The 24,090-nt window shown below is 55.1% G+C and overlaps 1 protein-coding gene across 1 annotated transcript in view; it reads right to left on the reverse strand.

Annotated features, from left to right (window-relative positions):
* LOC116496894 (collagen alpha-1(I) chain-like) overlaps nt 1-24,090 on the reverse strand; it is a 71,619-nt gene that overhangs the window by 16,661 nt on the left and 30,868 nt on the right. Inside the window, exons 6-24 of the mRNA XM_032200302.1 lie at nt 14,203-14,473; nt 13,785-14,122; nt 10,889-10,933; nt 10,027-10,146; nt 6,855-6,893; nt 6,681-6,734; nt 5,974-6,027; nt 3,382-3,489; nt 3,238-3,291; nt 2,441-2,494; nt 2,279-2,323; nt 1,962-2,015; nt 1,508-1,552; nt 1,356-1,409; nt 1,227-1,271; nt 895-948; nt 758-802; nt 523-576; nt 108-152 (exon numbers count right to left, since the gene is read on the reverse strand). Of these exons, the coding sequence (XP_032056193.1) occupies nt 108-152; nt 523-576; nt 758-802; nt 895-948; nt 1,227-1,271; nt 1,356-1,409; nt 1,508-1,552; nt 1,962-2,015; nt 2,279-2,323; nt 2,441-2,494; nt 3,238-3,291; nt 3,382-3,489; nt 5,974-6,027; nt 6,681-6,734; nt 6,855-6,893; nt 10,027-10,146; nt 10,889-10,933; nt 13,785-14,122; nt 14,203-14,473 (1,578 nt within the window). The remainder of the gene's footprint in view (nt 1-107; nt 153-522; nt 577-757; nt 803-894; nt 949-1,226; nt 1,272-1,355; nt 1,410-1,507; nt 1,553-1,961; nt 2,016-2,278; nt 2,324-2,440; nt 2,495-3,237; nt 3,292-3,381; nt 3,490-5,973; nt 6,028-6,680; nt 6,735-6,854; nt 6,894-10,026; nt 10,147-10,888; nt 10,934-13,784; nt 14,123-14,202; nt 14,474-24,090) is intronic.

The following is a 24,090-nucleotide window of genomic DNA, read 5'->3' on the forward strand; positions in this document are numbered from 1 at the left end:
TGTTGGGTCTGAACACAGATAAGTAACACAAAGCTGGTGCTTTGGGCTGCTCTAACGTGGCTGTCCCGCACCCTGAGCCATGTGTGGTGTGGGTCCTGATCACTTACCTGCTCTCCTTGGGTGCCTTTTGAACCCGGCAGGCCAATAAACCCCTCGGGAGAGACACAAAAGTGCAAGTTAAAGAAACCCAAACCACCCACCACAAAGCCAAACGAGCTCTGCACTCATGGGGACACCACTCGGTTCCCCAGAGCTGCTGCCGGTGTCCCAGAGGGATTTGATCCCCAGCAGGGACCAGGCTGTGGCGGAGCTGGGGGATGCACAAACCCTCCCAAGACTACAACCACCCACACGACAGCCTCCCAAATGTCAGACCCCAAAATGCACCATCCACATCGGGCAGCAGGAAGCTATCCTGGGCCCTTTCAACCTTCAGAAACAGCTCCTTCAGCAGGTTGGGTGCTGAGCTGGAGGGAGGGATGGGGACACCCAACACCCAGCCACCCGCTCCCACACACTTACCCCAGGGCCCTCCTGTCCCAGCTGTCCCCTCAGCCCAGAGACCCCCTCTGCACCCTGCAAGGGGAACGTCAGCATCAGCCAGCCCCCCCCAGCTGTGTCTGGGGGGTCTGCTGCATGCATGGCCCCTCCAAAATCAGCACGGCACCCGTGGGAGGGGGCCGCCTCCACGGGAAGCTCTCGAGCCCGGGTTTCATCCCCACCAGAGGCCAAAGCAAGCTGGGTGAGAAGCTCTTACGGTGTCTCCTTTGGGACCAGAGGACCCCTCCATCCCAGCTGGACCCTGCAGAGAAGCACACCGGGAGGGGGCTCAGCAGCTCCCTGCCCCTCGGAAAGGCGGCGCTGAGCCAGGACAGCACCTGCAGCATCATTTACCTGGGTGCCCCCCAGGCCAGGGGGGCCGCGACGCCCCTGCAGGCCCTGTGGTCCCTGAAATGCAGGAGTGGGGATAAAAAGCTACAATTAGGATTAAATCCATGCATGGCTGGTGCAAAGCCTGCAGTCCTCAGCCGTGACCTGCTGCAAGAGGCACGGAAGGAATTTTTGCCCCCATCCCAGCCTCTGTGCAGGTTTTGGGGTGGGCTGAGGCCCCAGCCCTGCTGGAGGGGATGCCCTGAACTAGGTGACCCCTGGGCCACCCAACCTCTTCCCCCCAGCACCCCACAAGCTCTCCCAAGGCACCCCATTGCCATGAGGTTTGCTCATACCTTAGGGCCCTGGGGTCCGGGCAAGCCAGGAGGACCCATCTCTCCCTGGGGGGAGAGCAAGGAAGGGTTGGGGTGAGCGCAGCAGCTGGAAAACCCCAAATAACAGAGCAGGGTGCCCAGGGCACTCACCTGGGAGCCGTTGACTCCTTGGCACCCGACAGAGCCCGGCTGGCCCGGCTCTCCCTGCGAGGTGAGCGACGCTCAGCCCTGGGGCAGTGGCACTGAGTGGGGGCCGGGGATGGAGCCCCCAGCACAGTGGGAACCACAAAGCTGTGACTTACCGGGGGGCCGGCAGGGCCAGCAGCACCCGCTGGGCCACCTTCTCCCTGGAGCAGGAGGGAAACGATGCCTTTTTTTGGCTTTGATTCTCTCCATTTGGATTTCACATCCCAAATTCCCCTTCCTCCTCTGCATTAAGCACCAGCCACTCGAGGACCCCTCGAGGCGACCTTTGTTTCCCCACTCCCTGCCACGAACCTCTACCAAAGTGCTTCAATTTTCTTTTTAACCCCCTTGCAAGCCCTTCCCGGGGAACCTCCCAAGGAATTGCCAGCAGCTCTGCTATCAGCACGGAAAACCCCAGGTGCAGCCAGGCTGGGATTCACCTCAGCTGCTGGTGGCCACCCAAACCCAACCACATCACGGTGAGCTCTGCAAGGGCTCGGTTCTCTTTATCAGGCTGCCCAGTGCCTCTTTTGGGGGAGCTGGGGGCCCAGAGAAAGCCAAACCCCTCACCTCCGGCCCTGCAGGGCCCTGGAAACCCATCGCGCCCTTCAGACCCAACATCCCCTAGGAGAGAAGGTGGAGGGGGAGTTAGCGAGGTGCCAGCCCCGAGGTGACGGCTGCTTTTGTCGCATCCCCTGCAGCAGGGCTGGGGAAGACACAGAGCCCCGAGGGCTTTGCCCAGAGCAAGACAGAGCCAAGGGCTGCCCAAATTGCGTCTCCAAAGGAAAGGGGTCGGTCGTGGAGGGGGGAATGAGGATGCATCGAGAGAGAAGGAGAAATCCTGGCACAGCAAAATTGGGACGTCCTGTGCTTCTGCACCAACTCACCGGAGCCCCTGCAGGACCCGGCGGGCCGCTTTCTCCTCTCACCCCCTGGAAAAGCCAAGAGACGTGCAGGGGAGCATGACCCAGGGGCAGGAGCAGGACGGGGAAGGAGAGGTCCCTGCCCAGCCCGGGCAAGGCTGCAAAGGGCAGGGGCAGACCCCTCACCTTCGCCCCCTTCTCTCCTTTCTCACCAACTGGTCCGGGGTCACCCAAGAAGCCCTGGAAGGGAACAACGAGGATGGATGAGGCACAAAGAGAGCATCAGGAGCCAAAACACAGCTGCCGTGCCTCAAAGGAGCATCAGTGTGGTGCGGGGGATGGAGACCCTCAGGACTGGCCCAGCCCCAGGAGAAAATAAAATTATAAGAATAAAATAATAAGAATAATAAATAAATAGCCCCAGAGCCTGTCCCCAACACGTTGCCACCTTGCTCCAGTGTCCCAGGTCAGCGTTGTGCCACGTTACACAGTGGTGGCAGGGACAGGGCTGTGCCCAGTGCCAATGCCCTGGAGGACACCGGGTCCCCAGGCAGGTCCCCCCGCAGAGGCTGTGGGGCACAAAAGGAAAATCTCCAGCAGCAGCCAAATGCAGTGAGAGGGACCCCAGGGCAAGAGGTTCTGCCTGGATGGTGGAAGGATGCTCGGAGGGGGCACAGAGTGTGGGCCAGAAAAGATGCACAAAAAGCCACCTGGGCTTTCTTCTTCCAAAAAAAGGCAAAGAATCTGGGTTGAAATGACGAAGGGATCTCCAGACACCCTGGCCTGATTGCTCAGTGCCAAAATCCCTTGGGCACTCCTTTGGGTGAACTCACAGCCCAGGTATGGGACACAGGCACTGGGAGGAGTGCTACTGGTGCAGTACCAGTCAAACCAGTAATGGAAAGGTGTTATCACTTGGAAAACATTCACAGCACGAGGTGCTGGGGATGGCACAGGCTCACACCCCTGCAGCACCACCTTACCTCTTCCCCCTTCTCGCCAGCCAGCCCCCGGTCCCCTCGGAAGCCCTGTAGGCCCTGTGGGGACGAAAGAAGGAGCAGAGCAGGCGCTGGGCAAGCTCCCGGCCCGAGCTCCCCGGGGATTGCTGCCCTCTGCAACCCGCTCACCTGCTCTCCTGGCAGCCCTGACAGCCCGGGTTTGCCTCCCAGGCCAGGGGAGCCATCCGAGCCGGGCTGTCCCATGCGACCCGGTAAGCCCTGCAGCCCCGGCTCGCCCTGCGGAGAGAAGAACCACACACAGGGAGTGAGCCCGGGCTGTGCACACCTCAAACACTGCCCTCACTGAAACCCCAAAAACTCCACGGTGTTGTGAAATGGATGGGCTGAACGCTGAGCTCTGCCCGGCTCTCGCTCTGCCAGCAGTGCCTGCTAACCACCACGAGCCCCTAAGGGATGGGGACACGGGGCAGGGCAGAAGCTGCACGTGCTGCAAGCTGCATCCTGCCAAACCTGAACAACAGGGGAGCACAGCCAGCACTGCAAGGAGCAGGGGAGGAGGCAGGGAATGAGCAATGCACCAGGAGCAGGTCAGGCAAAAGCCCTCTGCATCTGCCTCCCAGCTCTGGGGTTGCACTCGAAGCCGTCTCCGACCTTCCCCACGTGCACGAGCCGGAGCAGAGCCCCGGTGCTGCTCACAGAGCTGAAGCCTGGGGGCAGCTTTTTAATTTTCCTCAGCTCCCTGGTAATTTTGAGTTAGGAAAGGATAAAGATCATTCTGGAACAAGCAGAAGTCATTTCCCTTCTGGTTGCTTTGTTTGGATTTCCCGAGAATTCAGGGACATTTCGTCAGCCCCAGAACCAGGCTTTGTTTGCATCTGGAAAGTCAGGGTTCAAGGGAAGCGCAGAGCAACACAGCTGCTTCGGCTCCTTTTCAAGGGAAGAATCTGGTCTGGAAAACACAGCAGCTTGTCTGGGGGAGGTTTTCTCTTCCAGCTCCCTTCCTAGTGATGCCCTCGCTCCCCACAGACCTCCACACGTGCAGCCATCCCCACGCTGCTTCAGCAGTGCCTGCTCAAATTCGGGGCACACAACCCAAAAGAACACCATTTTGTCCCATTCCACTTCAAGTCCCCATTTCTGGGACTCAGTGAACATCTGCTGTTGTTTGTGGTTTGGTCTGTGACGGGTGGACCCGGGCAGCGATCCCAAATGCAGAACAGACCACAGGTAAACGTGCCCTGAGCGGGGCTTTGGTGCCGGATGGGGGTGTGAAATCCCTCCTCGCCCTGCTGCAATCACACCTACATCGCTGGGTCCTCAGAGCAAAGCAGAACAAGGACAGATCCCTCTATGAGCGGGTGCTTTGGGGCCCTTTGTGCATCGGGCAGCAGCATCCACACCACCAGACACGGGGACGAGGGAGGAGGCACAGGCAGTGCCCAGCAGGGATCTGCCATAGCCTGACTGGGTGTCACAGCCTTTTGGGGCCAATTCTGGCAGAACCACGGCACCTTGCCCAAAGTGATCACCAACCACACCCTGAACTCCTCATAACGAGCTGAGCAGACATCGGGCTCACAGCTGGGTGGGAAAAATGTTCCTGTCCATCTGTGCTCCCCCCGCAGATCCTGCTCACGTGAAGGCAGGGAAGGACTTTGGCACCTTCTGGTTAAGCTCCACTGACTGACTCCAGTGTTTATGTTCAACTGACTTAATGCAGCCCCTGAAGCCTTCCAGATGCTGGCAGCTGGCAGCACGCCGTCCCCACGTGCATCCCTGCTGGGAGGGAGCGGGGCCAGGTAGAGGCCACCTTGCTGCGGGGCGTGCAACGGGGAGTGGATTTACTCCAGTGCCCTGCAGCGTAACTCCGATCCTTACTCAAGATTTCACCTCTAAACTTCACTGTGAGCTTTTGGGATTGAGGAGATCCAACACAAGTGGGAGGACCTGGCCCAGATCCTGTGAAGTCCTCCTTTAGACAGCAGGGAGAGAGGAAGGTCACCGCGGGAGGGAGGCGAGGGGACCAGGGCGCTGTGCCTGGTGGCACTGGGGAGGGACAGGGGCACTGGAGGGCTGAAGGAAGAAAACCGCCGGGCTGAGTGGTGAGGAGCAGCAGCAAAGGGCACTGCTCGCCCCCTGCAGCAACCAGGACAGAGACCATGAGAACCAGAGGTGCCAGGGGACACCTACAGACCAGCTCCCCTCAGGCGGTACCGGGCTTGGGGTATGCCAGGTCACCCAGCGAGAGTTGGGCACCACTGAGCACTGGTGGGGAGGCAGTGGAAACCTCCAGCAATGCAGGGAGATCGGGATACCCGCTCTCATCTCTTTTTATCACTGGGGCACTCGAACCCCACAGCTGGGCAGGCAGTGGGGTCCCAGGGTCCTGCCACGCAGCAGCGCTGCTCTGCCAGAGCTGAAGGCTCACACGTCCCGTCAGCAGGGAACTGGGTGGATATTTTCCAGGAGGTGACAAGGGGACAGTGCATGCTGGCCCGCAGAGGGGACCGGGGCTGCTTCTCACACAGCCCTTCTAATCAAGCACACATCTCTTTGCAGAGGTCCCAAGCCAGCAGCAAACCTTATTTTTAGGATTCCTCCCCACCCGGTGCTCCAAGGTTTGGTGCCCCAAGAAGGGCACAGCTACCAAGGATCCCACTGAGAGCACGTTCATCCTCTCTGAACAAAACCACCTCTCTATCCCACACCCCTTATACCAGCCCGGAGCTCTGCCAGCAGCCCCCAGCCCCGGGCACTCACCGTGTACCCCCGTTGGCCCTTCTCGCCTGGCTCCCCCGGCTCTCCCGATGGCCCCTGCACACAAACACAGAGCGAGTCAGCAAACGCTGGCCACGCTCCCCCTGAGTCGTGTTGCAGAATCCACTGTGCTGAAAGATGCTGGAGCCTCACAGATACAGTTACGGGGAGAACAAAGAACAATGCACAAAAGCAGCGTTGGGACTCACATCCAAGGATGGATCCGCACCCAAGCGCCCTGCAACTGCACCAGGGCTCGCTCAGACCTCGGCACCCTGCCCGTGTTCACTGCTCCAATACCCACAGGAGGCTGGGATGCATGCAGTGAGGTGGAACCATGGGGCTCACAGACCCACCACCCTCTGCAAGCATCCCATGAACCGCTCCTTGGGTTGTTCTTGTGGTTTTCTGAATGCCTTTATGCTGTCCTTATCCCAACACGTGGGCGCACACAGGAGCAGCGCCAGGAACCCAATCCTCAGTGAGAGGGGCTGCTGGAGGGAGGACCAGGGGCAGGGAGCGGGGACATCGAATGCCACCTGCCCATCGGTGGCCCACAGACAAGAAAACCACGAGGCCTTTTTGAAATCCACCCCCAAGACCTTGAGTCACAGCTGAATTTCAGGGAGCCCAGGATTGCTCAGGGGCTGGGACACAAACTCAAATTGTCCATGGGCAGGCTGGAGCAGCCCGCAGGTGTCTGCGCTTACCGGCACTCCTGCTTTCCCCGGGTGTCCTGGAGGGCCAGGGGCTCCAGGTTTCCTCTGGATGGAAGAGAAAGAAACAATGGCAGAACAGATCTCACTGCCAAGGAGCTTGGAAAGAGGAAAACTCAGCTGGCCATGCAGAGGGAAAACCAAACCACAGAACTTAGCGGTACTCACCGGCCAGCCCGCTTGCAGAAGCTGGTAAAATGGTGATTGCTGAAAAGAGAATGGGAAAAAATGTCAAAAAAATCCTCCCCAAATCCCCAAGTCTCTTTCTGCTGGTTTCAAAGTCTTTTGGGACCAGGCAGTGATGAGCCATTCCTCTGGGTTACTTGTTTTTTATACTGTGTGTATGCGAGTCATGGGAGAAGGGTGAATCAGCACACCACCACGTGCAGGACACGAGAACTGCTGGCCTCAGCAAGCTGAGATGACAGAGCCCGGATCTTCAGGTGTGGGGGTAAAGCAGCCAGGTCACCTCTGCTGCTAAACAGAGCCTGGAGAATTTGTTATGGAAACTGTTGTCTTTAGCCCAGGTTGAACTCCAGCAGATGTCGTGACACGTGGGCTGGCCGGGTCAGAAACCTCACCCCCAGCAGCCCCAGAAGGCAGAGGTGCTGGGCTGCCCCTCGCAGCCAAACACATCCAGCTCCTCCAGCTTTCAGATGGCCACCAAGGGACAAGCAAACACCCCAAGGCCACGGGATGGGCTAACCCCATCTGGCCACAGCTAGCCCCACAGCGCTCCTAACCAGCATCAGGCTCCCGAACACTTCACAGCCTCCTCTGCCTGCTCCCAGGTTCTGGGAGACGACCAGCAAACGAAGCAGCATGTATGTAAGGCAAGCAGCCAGCCTCCTTTTCTCCCAGCATCATGAACCACAGACATTCAGGACACAAATCCCATCTCTCCTCCTCCTCCTCGCTCCATGGCGAGGTCAGACTCAAGGTTCAGGCAGCTCCTCCAAATCCTGGATTACATCAAATGCTAAAAAATAAAAAATAAAAACAACAACAAAAAAAAGAAAACCAAACAAACCCTGCCTTGTTCCCCACCCAGACCCAAGCAGCTGGAGGGGCCGGGTTCCCACGTGCTCAGATTTTACCCAGCAGCAGCCTCGGGGGCTCAGGGAACCCCCCCGAAATTCACCCTCTGATACCGGAGGAGAGAGATGGGAAAGCCAAGGCACTCATTACCGAGCATAAACACAGACCTTTCAACATGTGGAAATATTTCTAATAACGAGCGGGGCTCTCGGGGCAGATGATGGATGGAGGCCTTTAACGAGCTCTAACGCTGCACCAGGCATCTCGGCTGCTTTCAAGTTGGTCCCGGGCTGATTAACGCGAGCAGCCCCCGCCAGGCTGCAGCCCCCTGGCTCAGCCACTTCTCATTTCCCCCAAAATCTGCTCAGGACAACTTTTGGGGGGTGGGAGCACAGCCAGTGCTTTTGCCGTGTCTTGTGAATCGGTGAACTCAAGTTCACTCGGGACAGGATATTATTTCATTAGGCTTCAAAAAAAATATAAAAATCCAACTTTTGGGGGAAAAAAGAAATCCCACAAGAGGTGAGCTTATGCTTCAGAGCAGCAGGCGCCAAGGAGAGGAATGAATTTTCTTCTGCAATTTAAGCAGGAAACTGCCCATGCTTTGCCTCCAGCAGCCCTGACGAGTGGTGTGGTGGGCACTGGGATGGTTTGGGGACGGGGATGGGACCGGTCACAGTGTGGGACCCATCCTGCAAGGCTCCAGCCCCAGCATGGGGCAGGGGAAACCTACAGCGAGCAGGTCTGCCTGCACCCCGGGCTGCCTCCTCCTGCCTTATTTCATTTTGCTCTGGAGTTACCGGCCCTCGCTCCCCAGCCTGACCTCCAGCAGCAGCAGGGCAGCAGGATGTGGATGTCAGGCAGGTCGGGCTCAACGGGAGCGAGCTCTCTCCCCGCAGCCAGCCCTTGCCCCCTGCAGCATTACAGACCTCCTGACCTGCCCTGCAGACCCCGGCCAAGAGGGAACAACCCTGCCCCGATGAGCCCCCCGGACAGCCTGTGCTGGAGCAACCAGGACCTCCAGGGGGCTTGGTGGATGGATGGACACAAGAGGCACATCGCCGCCCCCATCCAGCATGAAGAATGCCTTTGATCCTTGGCGGGTGCTGAATAGCACGGGCTGCCTTGCTTATAATCCCCGCGTCCCTCTCATCTCCTGCCAAGCACCTGCTGGCAGGGGCAGCACCAAGAGGTGGGTGCAGCAGGAGAGCCGTGCCCCAACCAGCATCTCCCCGAACGTCTCCCCTCTGCCCTGCAGCAGGGGATGGGGTCCCAGCACCTGCCAGGCTGTGCAGGGGTCTGGGGGGCTGGTGTCAGGGCACTGCAGGACAGGAGTGAGTCTGGCCCCCTGGGTTTTTTGGGCAAGACCAGAGATGTTTTGGAGGAGTGAATACAAGGGAGGTCGCCTGCACTGCATCCATGGATGCGCTGCCAGCATTGGAGGCACTTAGAGAGGGATGCTGTTACCCTCTGCACAAATGCAGAGCTGCAGATAAGAAGTTGAATCTCTTGCCCATGGTCTCTGATGGTTTTAGGAGCTGGAGATCCGAGCCTGGCTCTCAGAGCAGCCCCTGGCCCCAGCCCACACCAGCTCCCCCAGTGCCACTGGGCAGATCGCAGAGACAATAGAGGGACATTGCACATACACAGCACGCAGCATCCCACACCAGGGAGCTTGAACCCAGGCTTTTGGAGTGCCAACAGCAGCCAAAAACCCAGCACCTTCAGCTGCTGTCCTGCCAGGCTGAGGTGAGGCTCTCCAGGGCCTGAGATCCAGCTCAATGCCAGCAGGCGCTCTGCCAGGGGGAACCTGGATGAGGCCACCTGGGTCTCTGCAGTGGTCGCTCCCACCCAGAGACAGGAGCAAGAGCCCCCTTTTTCCTTTCCTCCCCTCCAGCCACTGGGTTTAGGTATAAATTAACGCGCTGTTTCCATTAACAAGGTCAGCAATGATTTCTTACAGTGGTAACTTCACGAGGTGTGTTGTGGGGTGCCCAGGCCAAGCAGAACCAAACCCCTCGTGCTCGGTGCTTGCAGCCACCAACACTGCTGGGCAGCCCTGTTCCCCTCCCAGCAACATCTCTCCCCAGCAAGGAGCCCGATGGCAGCAAACTCCACAAGCCGAAGCCAACTGGCAAGCTTCTACCCTCCTTGCATCCTCCCTCTCCTCCCATCCATCCTGACGGCCTTCCCTGCCCCTGCTCCTCCCTGCTGGCCAAGAGAAGATGGAAAGGATGGGGAAAAAAAATAAAAAAATAAAAATAAAAACAGCCAGTGGATGTGCATGGGGCTCCCTACTCACGGTGAAGGTCAGCCAGTCCTCCCGGGAGTTCTTCCAGAGGATGATGGTGGGGATGCCGGGGATGCCCATGGGTCCCGGGTCCCCCGGGGGTCCCGTCCGCCCCATGGCTCCAGGGTATCCCTAGGGAGAGAGAGGCAGCTCCTTAACACCAGCGGGGGGTTTAATGCTTGTCACAGGCTGGAGACAGGTCCTGGCCAGGCCAGGAGCACTCTCACCATGTCACCGATGGGGAAGTGGGGACAGAGATGTCAGTGAGAGCTGTGGTGTCCCCAGCAGCCCTGCCGGGGGCTGCAGCAGTGCCCGTGGCAGCCCCGTGCTGCAGAGCAGTAGGGCACAGCAAGGGGAACCCCCCACCCCTAAACCACCACCTCGGACCATGCCGGTGCACTGAACTGCAGCAGCCCCAGGGCGTCCCTTCCTCCAGCAGGCAAACTTGCTTCTCTCTCCGTGATTTAAGCAGGGCCCTGCTACTTTCACCACTGAAAGGTGGAAAAGGTGCCGCAGGACCAGCACCCACAGGGCTGGCCACCGCACTGCAAGGGGAGAGATGTCCCTCCGGCTGGTGGGTGCAGCCTGGGGCTGGACTCTGGGACTTGGCAGCATCCCTCCAGGTGATCTGAGCTAAAGCTGCTTCATGGGCTTCAAATACCCAGCTAAAACAGTTTTATCCTTCTCTAAATGCAGATAAGGGGCCATCAGACTGCAGCATCAGATACTCACTTGGCTATTTTGATAAAAAAAATAAAAAAATAAAAATAAATAAACAAAACATACAAGCAAGCTGCAAACCCCAACCATCAGTGGTGTTTGCCCTGGACCCTCGGCCACATCTCATGCTTTATGTGTTTTCCCAAATACTCACCTTGTCTCCTTTGGGCCCCGCCAGCCCGCGTCTCCCAGGGCACCCCTGCAAAGCAAAGGAGCAGAGCTGCATCACCCGGCTCTGCTGGCTTCCCCAGCCCAGGGAAGCAGGAACAGATTCAGCCTCCAGCTGAGAGCAAACCAAGGGCACCGAGTGCCCCAAAGCCAGCCCCGAGAGCTGGTGGGGCAGGAGGTGCACCCCACGCGGTGCTGCCCTGCCACCAGGATGCAGCTCTATGAGGAGCCGAGCGCTCCTGCTGCATCCATCACACGACTGACCCCGAGCACACGGAGCAGGAGCACATCTCCTGACACCTGGTGAGGAAAGGCAAGAATGTTAGGGGGAGAAAAAAAAAGAGGAACAGAAAGCTGGACCATGGCCACGGACTTGAACAGTAGTTTGGGGGAGGATGCAAACATCTGCAGCTTTTAACTTGTAGGAGATTTGATCTGCCTCATCTCTGGTCAAACGTGCATTTGTTGGCCAAGTGGTGACCCCACTTCAGGGCTTAGCAGAGCATCTGTCCGGGTAGAAATGAAGCCAGCTGGGGGATCCCAGCTTTTCCTACGTGGAACCTACGTGGGAGGTAATGTGCATAAACTTGCATGGAGCCAGGTAACACCACAGCACAGCATCTGCTGCAGAGCTGCGGCTCTGGTGGCCTCAGTGACCGTCCCTCTCTGTCCTCAGCTTGCAAACTGCCTGCCCGAGCCCTGCAGCCTGAGGTCGGAGGCACAGACACAGCCTCGTACCCACCACAGCCCCGGCTGTGCGTCCAGAAGCAGCTTTGGCACCGAGGAACACGTCACCAAAGGGATGTTCATCGCCTGCAGTGCCCAGACCCGAACCAAAGGGCCAGATCACATCAGGAGAGAAACAAGGCAACCCAAAACAGCTCTCCAGGAAGGGAGAGTTTGCTCTGCCAACTGCACATCACCGCTGTGACCCCCTTCCTGCGGGGTGTCACCTCAGCAGGGACTGCGTGTGCCCCAGCCACGGGGGCTCCTCCAAGCAGAGCAGTCTGCACTTGCCCTCAGCACGAGCTCGTGCCTCCATCAGGATTCAATTTAAGCCTACAAAGAGCAAATCTGTCTCTGCTCCCTACCAGCCAGGGATATGTGACAGAAACCAAAAAAAAAAAAAAAAAAAAAAAAAGGAAAAAAAAGTGGCACATGGCTGAGAAAAGCCAAGCAGCTTCTGAATGCTGGCAGCGCAGTGAAACCACAGCAAGGAGGATTAGCAAGATCATAAACAGCAGCAGCTCAGAGAGCAGTAACCACGTTCTGCTCCTCGCTGTGTTGGGTTCCCCTCAGAGCTCCGGTGCCTTCACAGAGGGCAATGGCTGCGATAGGAAGCTGGGCTACGGGGTCCATAAGTGTCCACGCTGGGATTTGGGCATGGTCAGGAGGTGGCAGGGTACTGGTCAAGCCTCCATCCGCACCTCCCTACCTGAACAGCTACTGAAAATCATTCTGCAAACATGTGAAAACTTCTGAGGGTGGCACACCAGATATACACAAACTGCAGCTCCAGACTCCCGAAAGGAATAGCATCAATTTCCCCCAAAACCCACTGATTTCCCCGAGGGACACTGACAATGAAACTTGACAAGAAAAATCCTCATTAGCAAAACATTGGTGCTAAAACTCATCATTTCCAAGCCTCTCCTATAGGAAAATCAGGAGAGCACCTGCAGACACCCACCCTGCTTCACACCATGTTCCTGGAGGCAGGAATGCTCAAGGTGACCCAGCATGAGGGGGTGCTCCAAGGGCAGCACACAGCACCCCCAACACCAGCAGCAAGGCAAGGCCATGCTTCCAAAGGAAAACCCTTAAATTCTGTGCACGAGTTGCATTTACACCCCTGAAACACCCACTGCATCCTCGCTGGCATCGCCTCACGGTGACAAGGGACAGCAGCAAGAGGTGCGGGGGCAGCGGCCGCCTCCCTGCCTGCGCCCAGCAGCTCAGAAGCCCTTCAAGCTGCTCCAAATCCTGATCCAAGCTGCCATCAAATCCCATCTCAATGCTTCCTATGGGGTGGGAAAAGCAATTCCCTGCTGGCTCAGCCTCCTCCTGCCAGGCCACCGCAGGGCTCAGCCCCTGGGATGCGTCTGCTGCTCCTGTGATGTTTCCTTCAGCATCTGCTCCTTTTGCTGCTTTATTTTATTTCCACTGGCAATAGCTGCAGGAACGAGGAGCTGACTTGAAAGGGAAGCTAGCAGTCCTAAATTTAACTGGTGTCCTACAATGCCTGGCATGCCGATGATGAGTTTAGGGCCAATGCAGCGAACGCAGCCGTATGGACAGATGATGCAGCCTTGCACAGAGACCAGCCCCAGGGTCCCCAAATCCAGCCCAGGGTAGCCCTGTGCCCGACGTTCCCACACATACAGGGTAGGAGGAGATGATGACTGTAGTAGCCCTCAGTTGTGAAACCGATTGAATAAAATGCACTTTTCTGCTTAAGAAAACCTTGCCAAGTGAAGGCTGACAACTCCTCTAAAGACCTAGCTACCCTAAATTTACTGTTTCTAAATTTTCCCTTTTTTTTCTCATCCACTACAAAATGAATGAGAACCACGTTTCACTAGCAACTTGAAAAAACAATAAAACCCTGTAACCCCGGGTTAATTCAATGCTTTGAATTTTGGGGATGGCAGTGGTGGAGAAGCAAAGGAGCGATGCCAGCAGGGGCCTGCTGTGGGGACAGGGGCTGGAGGTGACAGCTTTGCCTTAGGGCATTGTAAAACCAAAGCCAACAGCACTGGTAAATGACTTAAAACCATGTCTAGGGCAGGGGGCAGAAGGAAATGGTCTTCTCCCATCTGCCTGTGGAGCTACCACCTGCCCCCACTGCCCACCCTTCCCTCCCCATTGCCTCCACCACTCACCGGCAGCCCTGGTGGTCCTGGTGGCCCCGGGGGTCCTGGCTTCATGCGAGCCTGCTGCCTGCGTGCTGCCGGTGAGATGGGGTACCCCAGGGTGGTGGGAGGCTGCTCCGGGTCACCTGCAGCCATCCCCAGCCCCGGGGGACCTTTGGGTGCAGCCTCCTGACGTGCCGATGGGGACAGCTTGGGGACAGCGGGCACGCTGGCACGGCCGGGTTTGGTGGGTGGGAGGCGGCGCTGGGCACCCGCAGCACCCTGCTGCTTCTCCGTGGTGATGTTCTCCTGCTGGGGGTCGGTGGTGTGCTCCTTCTGGGCTGCTCGCTGCGATTTGGTTGGAGGCCCTGGGGGGATAAAGCACCGTCAGGTGCCAGGGCACTGCGCCCGAGCTCGGGAGAAAGGGAGGAAAGTGAAACAGACTCACGGGAGCTAGCAGTGACCCGTGGTCTGCTCCTGACGAGCCCTGGCCTGCCAGGGCCAGTGATTTTATTGTAGGTGGAGTTCAACAGCTCAAAGCCTTCATCCTCAATAGAAAGGATTCCCTCCTCCTCCTCGTCTTCCTCAGCCGATGGCATCTCATCAGCAGAGAGCGAAGGCAGGGTGCTCCCATCTGGCTGCAGGTTAAGGGTCTCCTCGGCATCCTCCCATGCCTGTGGTGGCCCCGAGGTCCAATCTGAATTGGAGAACCTCCAATCCTGAAAATGAAATATAATGAAATCTGAAGTTTTCTCTCTTTTTTTTTTTTTTAAGCCAGCAGCTTGTTTCAGCAGGGCTCGAGAGGCTGGCACTGCTCTGATGCCCTGTCCTGGTCCAATACGCACCCACGAGCCCCTTTCAGCACCAACAGAGAGCAGGAGCTGAATGGGCTCCATGCAGCTCCCCAGCCTTGGGAGAACCTGTCCGTGCCAGGCGGCTCAGTTCAGCCATCTCAGTTGAATGACAAATTCATTTTCCACAGTGGTTTGCAAAGGATTCACCTTGCCTTCACCTGTCCCACCAATGGTCCCTCCAGGACGGTGCAGGGCGCGATGCCTCCCTCTGCCCTACAGCCCCAACACAGCCCAGGCACCAGCCGTGGATGGAGAAAAATGGCAATGCTGATAGGAACATCCATAAACAAGACAAAACGTGAATGTGGAAAAGGAGATGAGCATCACAGAGCTGACCTGCACCTGCAGCACGCTTCAGTTTTACATCCACCACCGGTGTCAGCGTCACAGACCGGGCCTGTACCTCGAGCACCAAAAGGACCTGATCCTCCTTGGTCACAGCAGTGTTTCCAGCAGCCCCCCATGCCTCCCAGTGCCTGCCCAGAGCTTGTCCTGGGGGGGACAGCCCCGTGCCAGGCAGCAACTGGAGCCCGTGGGGCCGTGGCTGGGGGCTCCTTGGGGCTGGTGCAAGGCAGCTGATGAACAGGCTGGGAGAAGTCACTAGAGGGAGATGCAGGCCTGTGAGTGCCTCGCAGGGCTGTGGAAGGGGAGCAAGTACAAGGAGACACCAAGCATCCTTCCCAGTGAGCCTTCTCATGACTGAATCCATTTCTTGGCCTTGATCCTGCTCGGTTGCAGACCCCTCCTGGTGCTCCCAAGCCCCCCCAGCAGCAATCCCACCGCCAGAGGTTCTGCAGGCGAGGACCCACTGACACAGGTGGCCCTGGCCAAACTTGCTTCTGGAGAGCCCTGGAGGCAGAGGAGCTCAAAAGGCAGCAGCATTTTCCTAGCAGCTGAAGGCTTTGTGCTCAGGTGTGAGAACAACCGGGAGGAACCCACCCCAGGTCACCTCCATCCCACCTTACCTGAGCCCAACCACTGCAGCTGCAACTGTGTGGGGCTTCGAGCCAGCCCTTGACCCCTACACTCACCCTGAGAGACATTTTTCTGACCCAAGATGTTATCTACGTACAGAGATTTGGGGGAGAATATGGATATTTCTACCTCTGGTTTCAAGGTCCCGAGGATGCAGAGCTGGGTTCTGGGCTGCCTGCTCAGACACACGCACCACGTACTGAAGGTCTGACTAAGCCCCGCGCTTCAGAGCCACCCACGTCACACTTCTGCTTCAACCAGAGCCGGGAATAACACCACGAGGTGCAATCCAGCCTCCCCCACTGACTCAGAGGCAGCAAGCTCACATTTTGGTGCCCGACACCCATCCGACCCCTCCAGTCTTGTGCGCAGCCCCCACACAACAAAGCTGGCGGTGAGGCAGAGACCCCAGCTCAAGCAAAACTTCCCTCGTGCTCAGTCCTGGAGCTGCTGAAGGCAGCCTGACGGCCCTGGCATCGACACAAGCACGTGCTCAGCAAAGCCAGGCAGTGGCAAAAGCCTGATTACAAAGAGAAGCTGCCAAAAGGCAGATGAGGAAGGGGAGAGCTTCGTTCAGAAATGATGTGGCTGTGCTCTGAGCATACACCAGATTTATTTTATTTTAAAGCCATCAATGATATGTAATTAAATGCAAAGAAGAGGGAGAGTTGGGGGAAGCAAAACTCATCACATTCCCATGCTCTAGACCTCCCGACCCCGTGAACCCCATAAAGCAGCACAGCACTGGGGCGCTGGCAGGGAGCAGCCTTGCAGGCTGGCAGCACCCAGTCACTGTGGTAAGAAGGTAAGATCCAAACCCCAAGGAAGTCACAGAGCTCTGCTCTTAAACCACCTGGGCATTGTTTTGAGCCCCAAAGCTGCTGCAATAGGAGTTGAAATGGTGAAGCATGTGAGGAATCTGCTCTACCCACTGCGACGTTGGCTCTCCAGCCCACCACGGCTGTGTGAGCTCCCAGGAGGATGAGGCAGGGGCCATCAGCGCTTCACCACCACACAAACCCCTGCTCAGACCCACAGAGCTCAGGCTCAGCTCAGGTACCACTGCTGGCCTTCTTCCCATCGCCCAGCTCCTGGAGCCTGACCTGGAGTTCCTTGGTAGGACCAATTAGCATCTTAGACTATTAACACGCTATAATTAGCAGCCGTTAGCTCGCTTTCCCCCCAATAATGTAATTTACAGCCCACACAGTTTGTTAGCAAACCACAGAAAAATTGGGGTCAGCTCCACGCACGCTCCAACATCTGCTCAGTAAACATTGACTGCTGTTTGTAAACCTCCACCTCCAGCACCTGGAAACCTAAAGAAGAGCATCTGAAATAGGAAAGGGAACAAAAACTCATCCCGAGGGATGAAAGAGGCTCAGAGGAGCGGTGGCACCAGGCATCAGAGGCTCCTCCACGAGCCTCTTCCTGCAGCCAGGCACGGTAATTAAACCCACGGTCTCTGCAATCACAGCTGCATGATTCAATTTGGGGTTTGGCGTGTAGTAAATCCAAGGAGAATGAGAGCTGGTGGGGGCTGGGGACTTGGCCTCTGAGTTCACATTAAAACAGTTTCAGAAATTGACTCATTCCTGGTTAGATTTGGGTTTGGCTCTTTTGTAGTTGGGGGCGCAGAGGAATTCTTCAATCTTCCCCAGAGAAATTTTCTCTTATTTTTAACTGAACTTCTCGTTAATGGGCAGAGCTGCAGCAATGCAGGACGCTGCAGGAGGGCTCTGCAAGCTGGAAGGGAAAACATTTCAGTCCTGAGGGGGCAAAAAGCAGCACTGAAACCTGCCCCGGGCTGCAGCCTGGGTACGGACCTGCTGCGAGCTCCCACCTCCTACAGCCCCCAGCCTCACAGAGGTGCAAGAAACCTGGCCATGGGCAAATTTTCTTTTAATTTAAGCAGGATTTGACAGCTTTTTTTGGGGAAAAATCAGGGCCCTTTTGCTTCCCAGGTCCCTCCTTGGGATCACAGCCATCATCCCCATCTCCCAGCTGAGCCTGTTGAGCATCCACCAAGATGCAAGAGGCAAAAAAACCCAAACATTTGCTTCACACCAGAAGGTAGATGCCCCCAGACTGTCCCCCCAGAGACAGTGTGTGCCTTCGTCATCTGCCTGAAGGGGGATAAAACTGGGCCTCTGTTGGCTGCCCCAATATCACCTGCTGCCCCATGGATAAAAAAAAAAAAAAAAAAAAAAAAAAAAAAGCCACAGCAGTTTCTGTATGAGCTGAAGTGAAAAAGAATTGATTTTTTGTTTTCTTCTGAAAAATGAAATTGTTCAGTATTGCAGTTTTAATGTTAGGTCTGGTGCTTTGGGAGGGTTTTCTGATTACAGTTTTGAAATACAACTTTAATGGTGAAAATTGAAGTAGTTCGCAAGACCCCTATTCTTCCCCTTCATCAAGAATTTTGTCAATTTAAATTCAATTGGAAAGTGCTAATTTTTTTTAAATAAAATTTATGATAAATGAAACCATGGTTCTGAAACGTGTCAGCCACAGCTGCTTTTGAGAGAACTTCACGCTTCATTCTGTGCGTCTTACAGAGAGGGCAACCATGAGAGACAGCAGTGCCTCTGCTTCCTGCTGCAGCGCGAGGATGGGATGGTGACGAGGATGGGATGATTAAGCCCACGAAATGCATGGACATCAGCAGCCAGAAAGCCTTTGACAGACAGAGGGCAGAGGAAGGTTGAGCTTAAAGAGATGCTGAGATCCCAACCTCACAAATACTCCACAAAGCCCCAGATCTAAAAGCTGTTTCTTCAAAGGAAACCCTCTAAGGGCTGGGAGAGGAGTGAATGGGAGCCCACTGCTAGCGCAGCCTCGGAGACCAGGACCAGGCTCAGAGCTGAAGGAGCTCCTCGGGGACCTGAGGAACCAAAACACCAACGAGCATCGTGGGCCAGACCTCCACATCGGAGACATGAAAGCTCTCCCCATCCTTTGCTTTGCAAAGCACTGACTGCTGCTAAAATAAAATCCAACATAAACTGCTAGCTGCAGAGGAAAGGCATCTAGGCAATGCTGGGGGATGGCATCCAGTGAGGATGAGTGTGGTAGGGAGCCATGGCTTAAAGCCTGGACTCTGCTCCCTTTTGCCTAAAATAAAGGTTATCGATGCCAGATGCAGGCGTGATTAACCAGGAGCAAAGCACTCAGGTGTGCAGTGGGGGTGTCAGGGCAGGACAAAGGCGTTGGTACATAAGGGAATGAGACTCGGTGGGAAGCCGGGGTGCAGCCCTGCAGCCGGCACCAAAAAAGCACTGGAATTTCAAAGAAAATGCTTGTCTGCGATTTTTAAATTCAGCTTGAATGTCTGGCATGGGAAAGGTCTGTACTAGAAGCTCTCATCTGGTGAGCTCTGGGGAAATGACTGACTCTAAGCTGAAAGTTACTGGTCCCTTATGCACCAGCAATCACAACTGAGTTATACGGGTTCTGTGTAAACAGAGCAAAGAGCCAAGATCAATAGCATCCGTGCCTGCTCCTTTAAATAGCCAAATGTAGAGGTAGAAGCCATTATGAGGAGAACCAGCTGGGAAACCCAATCTGGGAACTGCTTCCAGCAGCTCAGCTGCTGCCCACAGCACGGGAGGCAGAAAGCATGGGGGGGTGAAACCCCAGAATGACATACAGGGGGTGGGGAACCAGCACGACCTGAAGGCAGGCAGGGGATGCTGCACCGTAAGAGAGCAGAAAGGGGAACAGCCCCGGGGGAAGCAACATGGAGCCGGATCTGTCGGGGAGCAGTGGCAGAGCCACCGCAGCCACGTTCCCGTCCCACGTTTGGGAAAAGCCAGACGGTATCACCAGAAGACTACAAGCTACTTCCCATTGCAGCAGTGACACGGAGGAGGTTGGAGCCAGGTTTCTCAGTCCAGCCCCGTTGATGCACCCCCGAAGCTCTGACACCGCAGGCTCTCCGCAACACACGCGCTGAGGTTTGATTTGGCTCAGAGAGCTGGGGGAGTCCCAGGGGACTGGGAATGAGCTTTAACTTGTGCCAATAAGAAAGGGGAAAAAAAAGAAAAGGCAAACAGGAGGCCTAAAATAATTACAGACATTGTCCCCAAAATGAAGCCCAAGCTAAATAGTGGAGCAAGTGATAGAAGGCTTGTTATTAACGAAATCTCAGATAATACAATCAGTGCCATGGTTTTGTGGCACAATCCTGTGCAACCCACTTGGTATCTCGCCCAAGAAGATTGAGAGCATCTTGTTGACACAGATAAAACAGCGTCAGGGTAGCCATCCCAGACTTCTGTAGGGCTTTTTACTTGGTACAGCTGCATGCCACCATCCAAAAGCTAAATTCTCTCGCTGAACGGGAAGCAGGTTAAAACCCAGCTTGGGGCACATCTGCCCGCAGGAGCCCAGACAGCCAGCGTACCGTGCTGCACTCGTTTTCATCAAGGTCAGCCTAGGGAGAAGGTAATTCAAAGCTTCATGCCTTCCTTACCAGGAAACACAGGTTTATTAATAGAAACCTTTTTTATCCAACAGTCAAAGGTACAATGCGATTTATGAGCTCGTGATCAGAGAAAGACAATTTAAAACTATTTTTTCCCCCCCAAAAAAACATCAAACCTCTGGAAAAGCGTTCTGGGAAAGTTGAAAACCAGGACTGGGCTTTTTCCTAAGTGAACTAATTTATAGTAGCAATAATCACCAGGTAACCCTATATCTTCTGCTGAATGCAGCCCAAAGTCCGACATAATGATGCCTGCAGCAGGAGCCTGGGGGAAGGAAACTTCCTATTGCAGACCAAAGCACAGGATCTCGTGTGCAAGAGCTGTTTGCTCAACCAAAAAATGGGTTGGCTCAGCCCACTGATCACCCACACCACTGCTTTCTGTGACCAAGGGCAGCAGTGTTTGCTCGGCAGGTTGATATATGGCACTCAGGTGCTGGGCTTGGGAAGGGGATGGGTTGTAAGCCTAAATATTAAGATCAATGATTTCTCTTTAGTGGTCCTTGTGAGCTGCCTGTTTTCAAAGAGCAATGCTTGGGGTTCCCTAGAGCCTATCTCACAGTGGATTTTAAGTGCAATAAACCATCCAAGGACACCTTACACTGCCTGAAAAAAACAGTTTTGGAGGTCTTCTGATGGCTGAGATATTGGAGCTGCCAGACACAGGGACAGCCACCTCCAGGACACTGCTGAGAGCAGTAGAGACATCACTTTGCTCTGGCTGTCAGAGCTCCCCACCAGCCTTCACAACAAACTTGCTGGGATGTTTGAGATCAGCCCAGGTCACCCAAGGAGCCCAGAGGCCATGGGAACATCCATCTCTTGACTTAATCAGGCTTCGGGCTGCTTGGACTGCCCAGGTAGGGTGCTTTGGTAGTACTTGGACACTAAGCACTCAAAGGCACTAACAAGAATTTAGCAACTAAATCACCATTAACTGCTTTCAAAAGTTGTGTGTCAGACAGGCCTTCTCCCTGAACTTTAAGTAGAGCCAGCATTCCTCTGGCCATAAAAAACAAAAGCAACTTCTTTCTTCTTCTCTACGTATGAATTACCTGTAACCATCACAAGCACCACACTATGATTTGCTTTTCTCTGCTGGAATGTGCCTTGGCACAAGAAACAACCAGCTAGAAATCCTGTACAGTACGCTCCACTATAGTCTTTTACCCTAAACATTGAATATTTACAAATGCCTTTTTTTTTTTTTGGTAGAAGCTCATTATATTCCATTTGCTACTGCCCAGTGCTGCCTGACCCAGCAGAAATACACACAAATTGTGCTGCACGGGAGCATCTCCTCCAGTTAAGCCTCTGCAAAATGAGGAGCAGAGACCAGGTTTTTGCCCAGTGCATTCCTCTGGCTTGTTTGGCCTCTTTCTTCCCAGAAGTGTTTCCAAAAACTGACTAAAAACTGACTTGCAAGGAGCTCCCTGGCCCTTGGCTCACACATGCCATGAAGCTACAGAACGATACCAGCCCCACTTGTTTCCCTATTCACATTCATAAGGCTTTCATGACACTTCAAAATCCAGATGACGTCTAGGAACTAGTTTGAACAGTCGAGAGGGTTAAACTTGTGAAGAACAGCTTCAGGATCTCGGATTAAACCACTTTGGAAAAGTCCAGTGACAAGCCCAGCCCTCACTCATGTAAAGAAAGGAAGACAAAAGGGAGCAGAAGGGGGGCAGCACCACCCATCTCGTGAAGATGACCAATAAACAGCAACATACTTAAAAAAAAAATAAATAATAATCACAAAAGGGATAGACTGCAATTTAGGCTGCCAGTAACAAACAATTCATCTGTTCCCTTCATTCACTTACATCTTCCTCCGCCATCACTGTAGCACTCAATAATTAATTAGCCCTAATTACAAATTCAGGAATTTACCAATACACTAATTTACTTCTAAGTGAACAAAGGCACAGAAAGCACAACCCCAAGCACGGCTTTGCACAGCCCCGGCAGCAGGGCCGATCTGCTCTTCATTACGTGCAAACTGCGATACGCTCATAGTGCTTTTTTTTTTTTCTTTCAATAAATCCAAACGTCAAAGATCCTGAGGCGTCTCTGGTCCTGATTAAGTGCTTGAGAAACAAACTCGTCCCAAGCCCAGCATCTTGTTAGCCTTCCCCTGTAAACGTCACCAGTTCCCTACCACGACAGCATCTCACTGACCAGGACTCGTGGACCAGCCCCAGTGAGGCACAGACCATTTTCCAGATGGGACGAGCAGCTTCACCATTTTGTTTCACCATTTCATTGCCCACAACACCCAGCAGGACAGCAGTGTGCTCACCCATAAACCTTCCTGCTGCTGCAATATCGGGTCAGGGCTCAGCCCAAGAGCACAGGGCATGAGCCCAGCTGCAAGGCCCACTTGGCCCCACACAAAGCCTGGCTTACACCAGGGGGCTGGCGAGGTGCAGCCAGGCAGATTAAGCCAGACAAGACCAAGAACAGAGACCATGGGCAAGGGTAAAGAGCAGCACCTGGGAGGGAGAGGGAAATGTGGAAAGGAATCCCTATTGCTCAGACATACAAAAAAAATATCTCAATTCACATTTGCTGGCAGGCTTCCCTTCCGGGTGTCTGTTTGCATGAACTTGAGCAACAAATCTTGGCTAGAAATCCCAGGTAAAACAAACAGAGACTTTGCAGCTTGCCTCACTGTGAGCATCACCCCCTGCAAGGCACTGAGCAGGAGGCTCGGTCCGACCTCGTGCCAGGTGGGTGCTGCAGGCGCCAGCACCAGTGGCAGCAGTCACCCAGCTGCTTCTGCTTACACCGTGCACAGACCTCACCGCCCTGCCAGCCTCACCATTTGCTTCCCTCCAAACAACCCGAGCTGCAGGCAGGTCCACATAAAAACTGTGCATGCAGTGAGCTGGTCCATGCCTGGTCACACCTCCACCCAGCCACACCTCTTCAGCTCAGTGCAAGTTCAGGAAGGCCACCTCAGCTCATCTTGGCTTCCAACAGCTCCAATACATGTCGAGATACATTCACGAGATATTGTAAAAAAAGATAAAACAATCATAACTTGTAGCTCTGCCTGGGTGTTCAGTTTTTACCCGATAGCTCACTGGAGCAAACCTGCCCATAGCACTGCCGCAGCGCAGGAGAGCCGTACCTGAGCAGACGCATCCCAGATTTCGTTGGTTTCCTTTGGCACCTGCACAGTTGGAGAGAAAGAGGAAAAACATCACTGCCCAAGAACTGCACCGACGTAAGTGCGTGGTTATTGCTGGCACTGGGATTTGAGCACACGCTGCCTGCTCTGGCACGGGAAGCATCCCGGGAGCGCACGCTGGGAAGCAGCCAGTCATGGCGAGGAGCAAGCAGCTTCCCATTAAACCTCTCGAGTCCCTGGGTGGCTTTTGCGGTTTCCTTTGTTTTGGTTTCGAAGCTAATCAGCCCTGAGGAGGCCAACGAGGGATGGGGACTGGTGTGATTTGGGCGGAATCACCCTGGCGTTCCCACTCGCAGTCAACTTAGTGAAGCTGAAAATAAAATCTTCTCCCTGCTGGGTAAGCCACTGGAGCCATTCAGTGAGTGTTATGGGCATTATAGCCCAGGGCAGTATTAATAATACTAATTGCAATAATAGCGTGTTGAGAGGATCCCATCCTCGCAGGCTGTAAGATGGATCTTGTAGCCTGCCAAACCAGAGATTTGCCCTCATTTCTGAGCTGCAGGGAGGGAGCTTGATTTACCTCACAACACCCCAGCCAGCACCTGAGGGCGGTCAGCAGGGACATGCCTGGGGTTATTTGGGGGATGACCGGGGGTTACGCATCCTGGGAACTCAGCAGTCTCCCTAGAAGCAGGCAGATCACCACCATGGGCCGCTTTTCACTGCTCTGCATTACCTGCCCCGGCCATCCCTGCTGCTGGCACTGGGATGAAGTGGCAGACAGGACCCAGCAGGGCAGATCTCCCATCCCGCACCCAGCTCCCTCCCTGACGCTGCCCTTTCCAGCCCCTCACTGCATTCCCAGGGAAGGGTATTACCCAC

This window comes from Aythya fuligula, chromosome 19 (assembly GCF_009819795.1).
Source record: "Aythya fuligula isolate bAytFul2 chromosome 19, bAytFul2.pri, whole genome shotgun sequence".
Lineage (NCBI taxonomy): Eukaryota > Metazoa > Chordata > Aves > Anseriformes > Anatidae > Aythya > Aythya fuligula.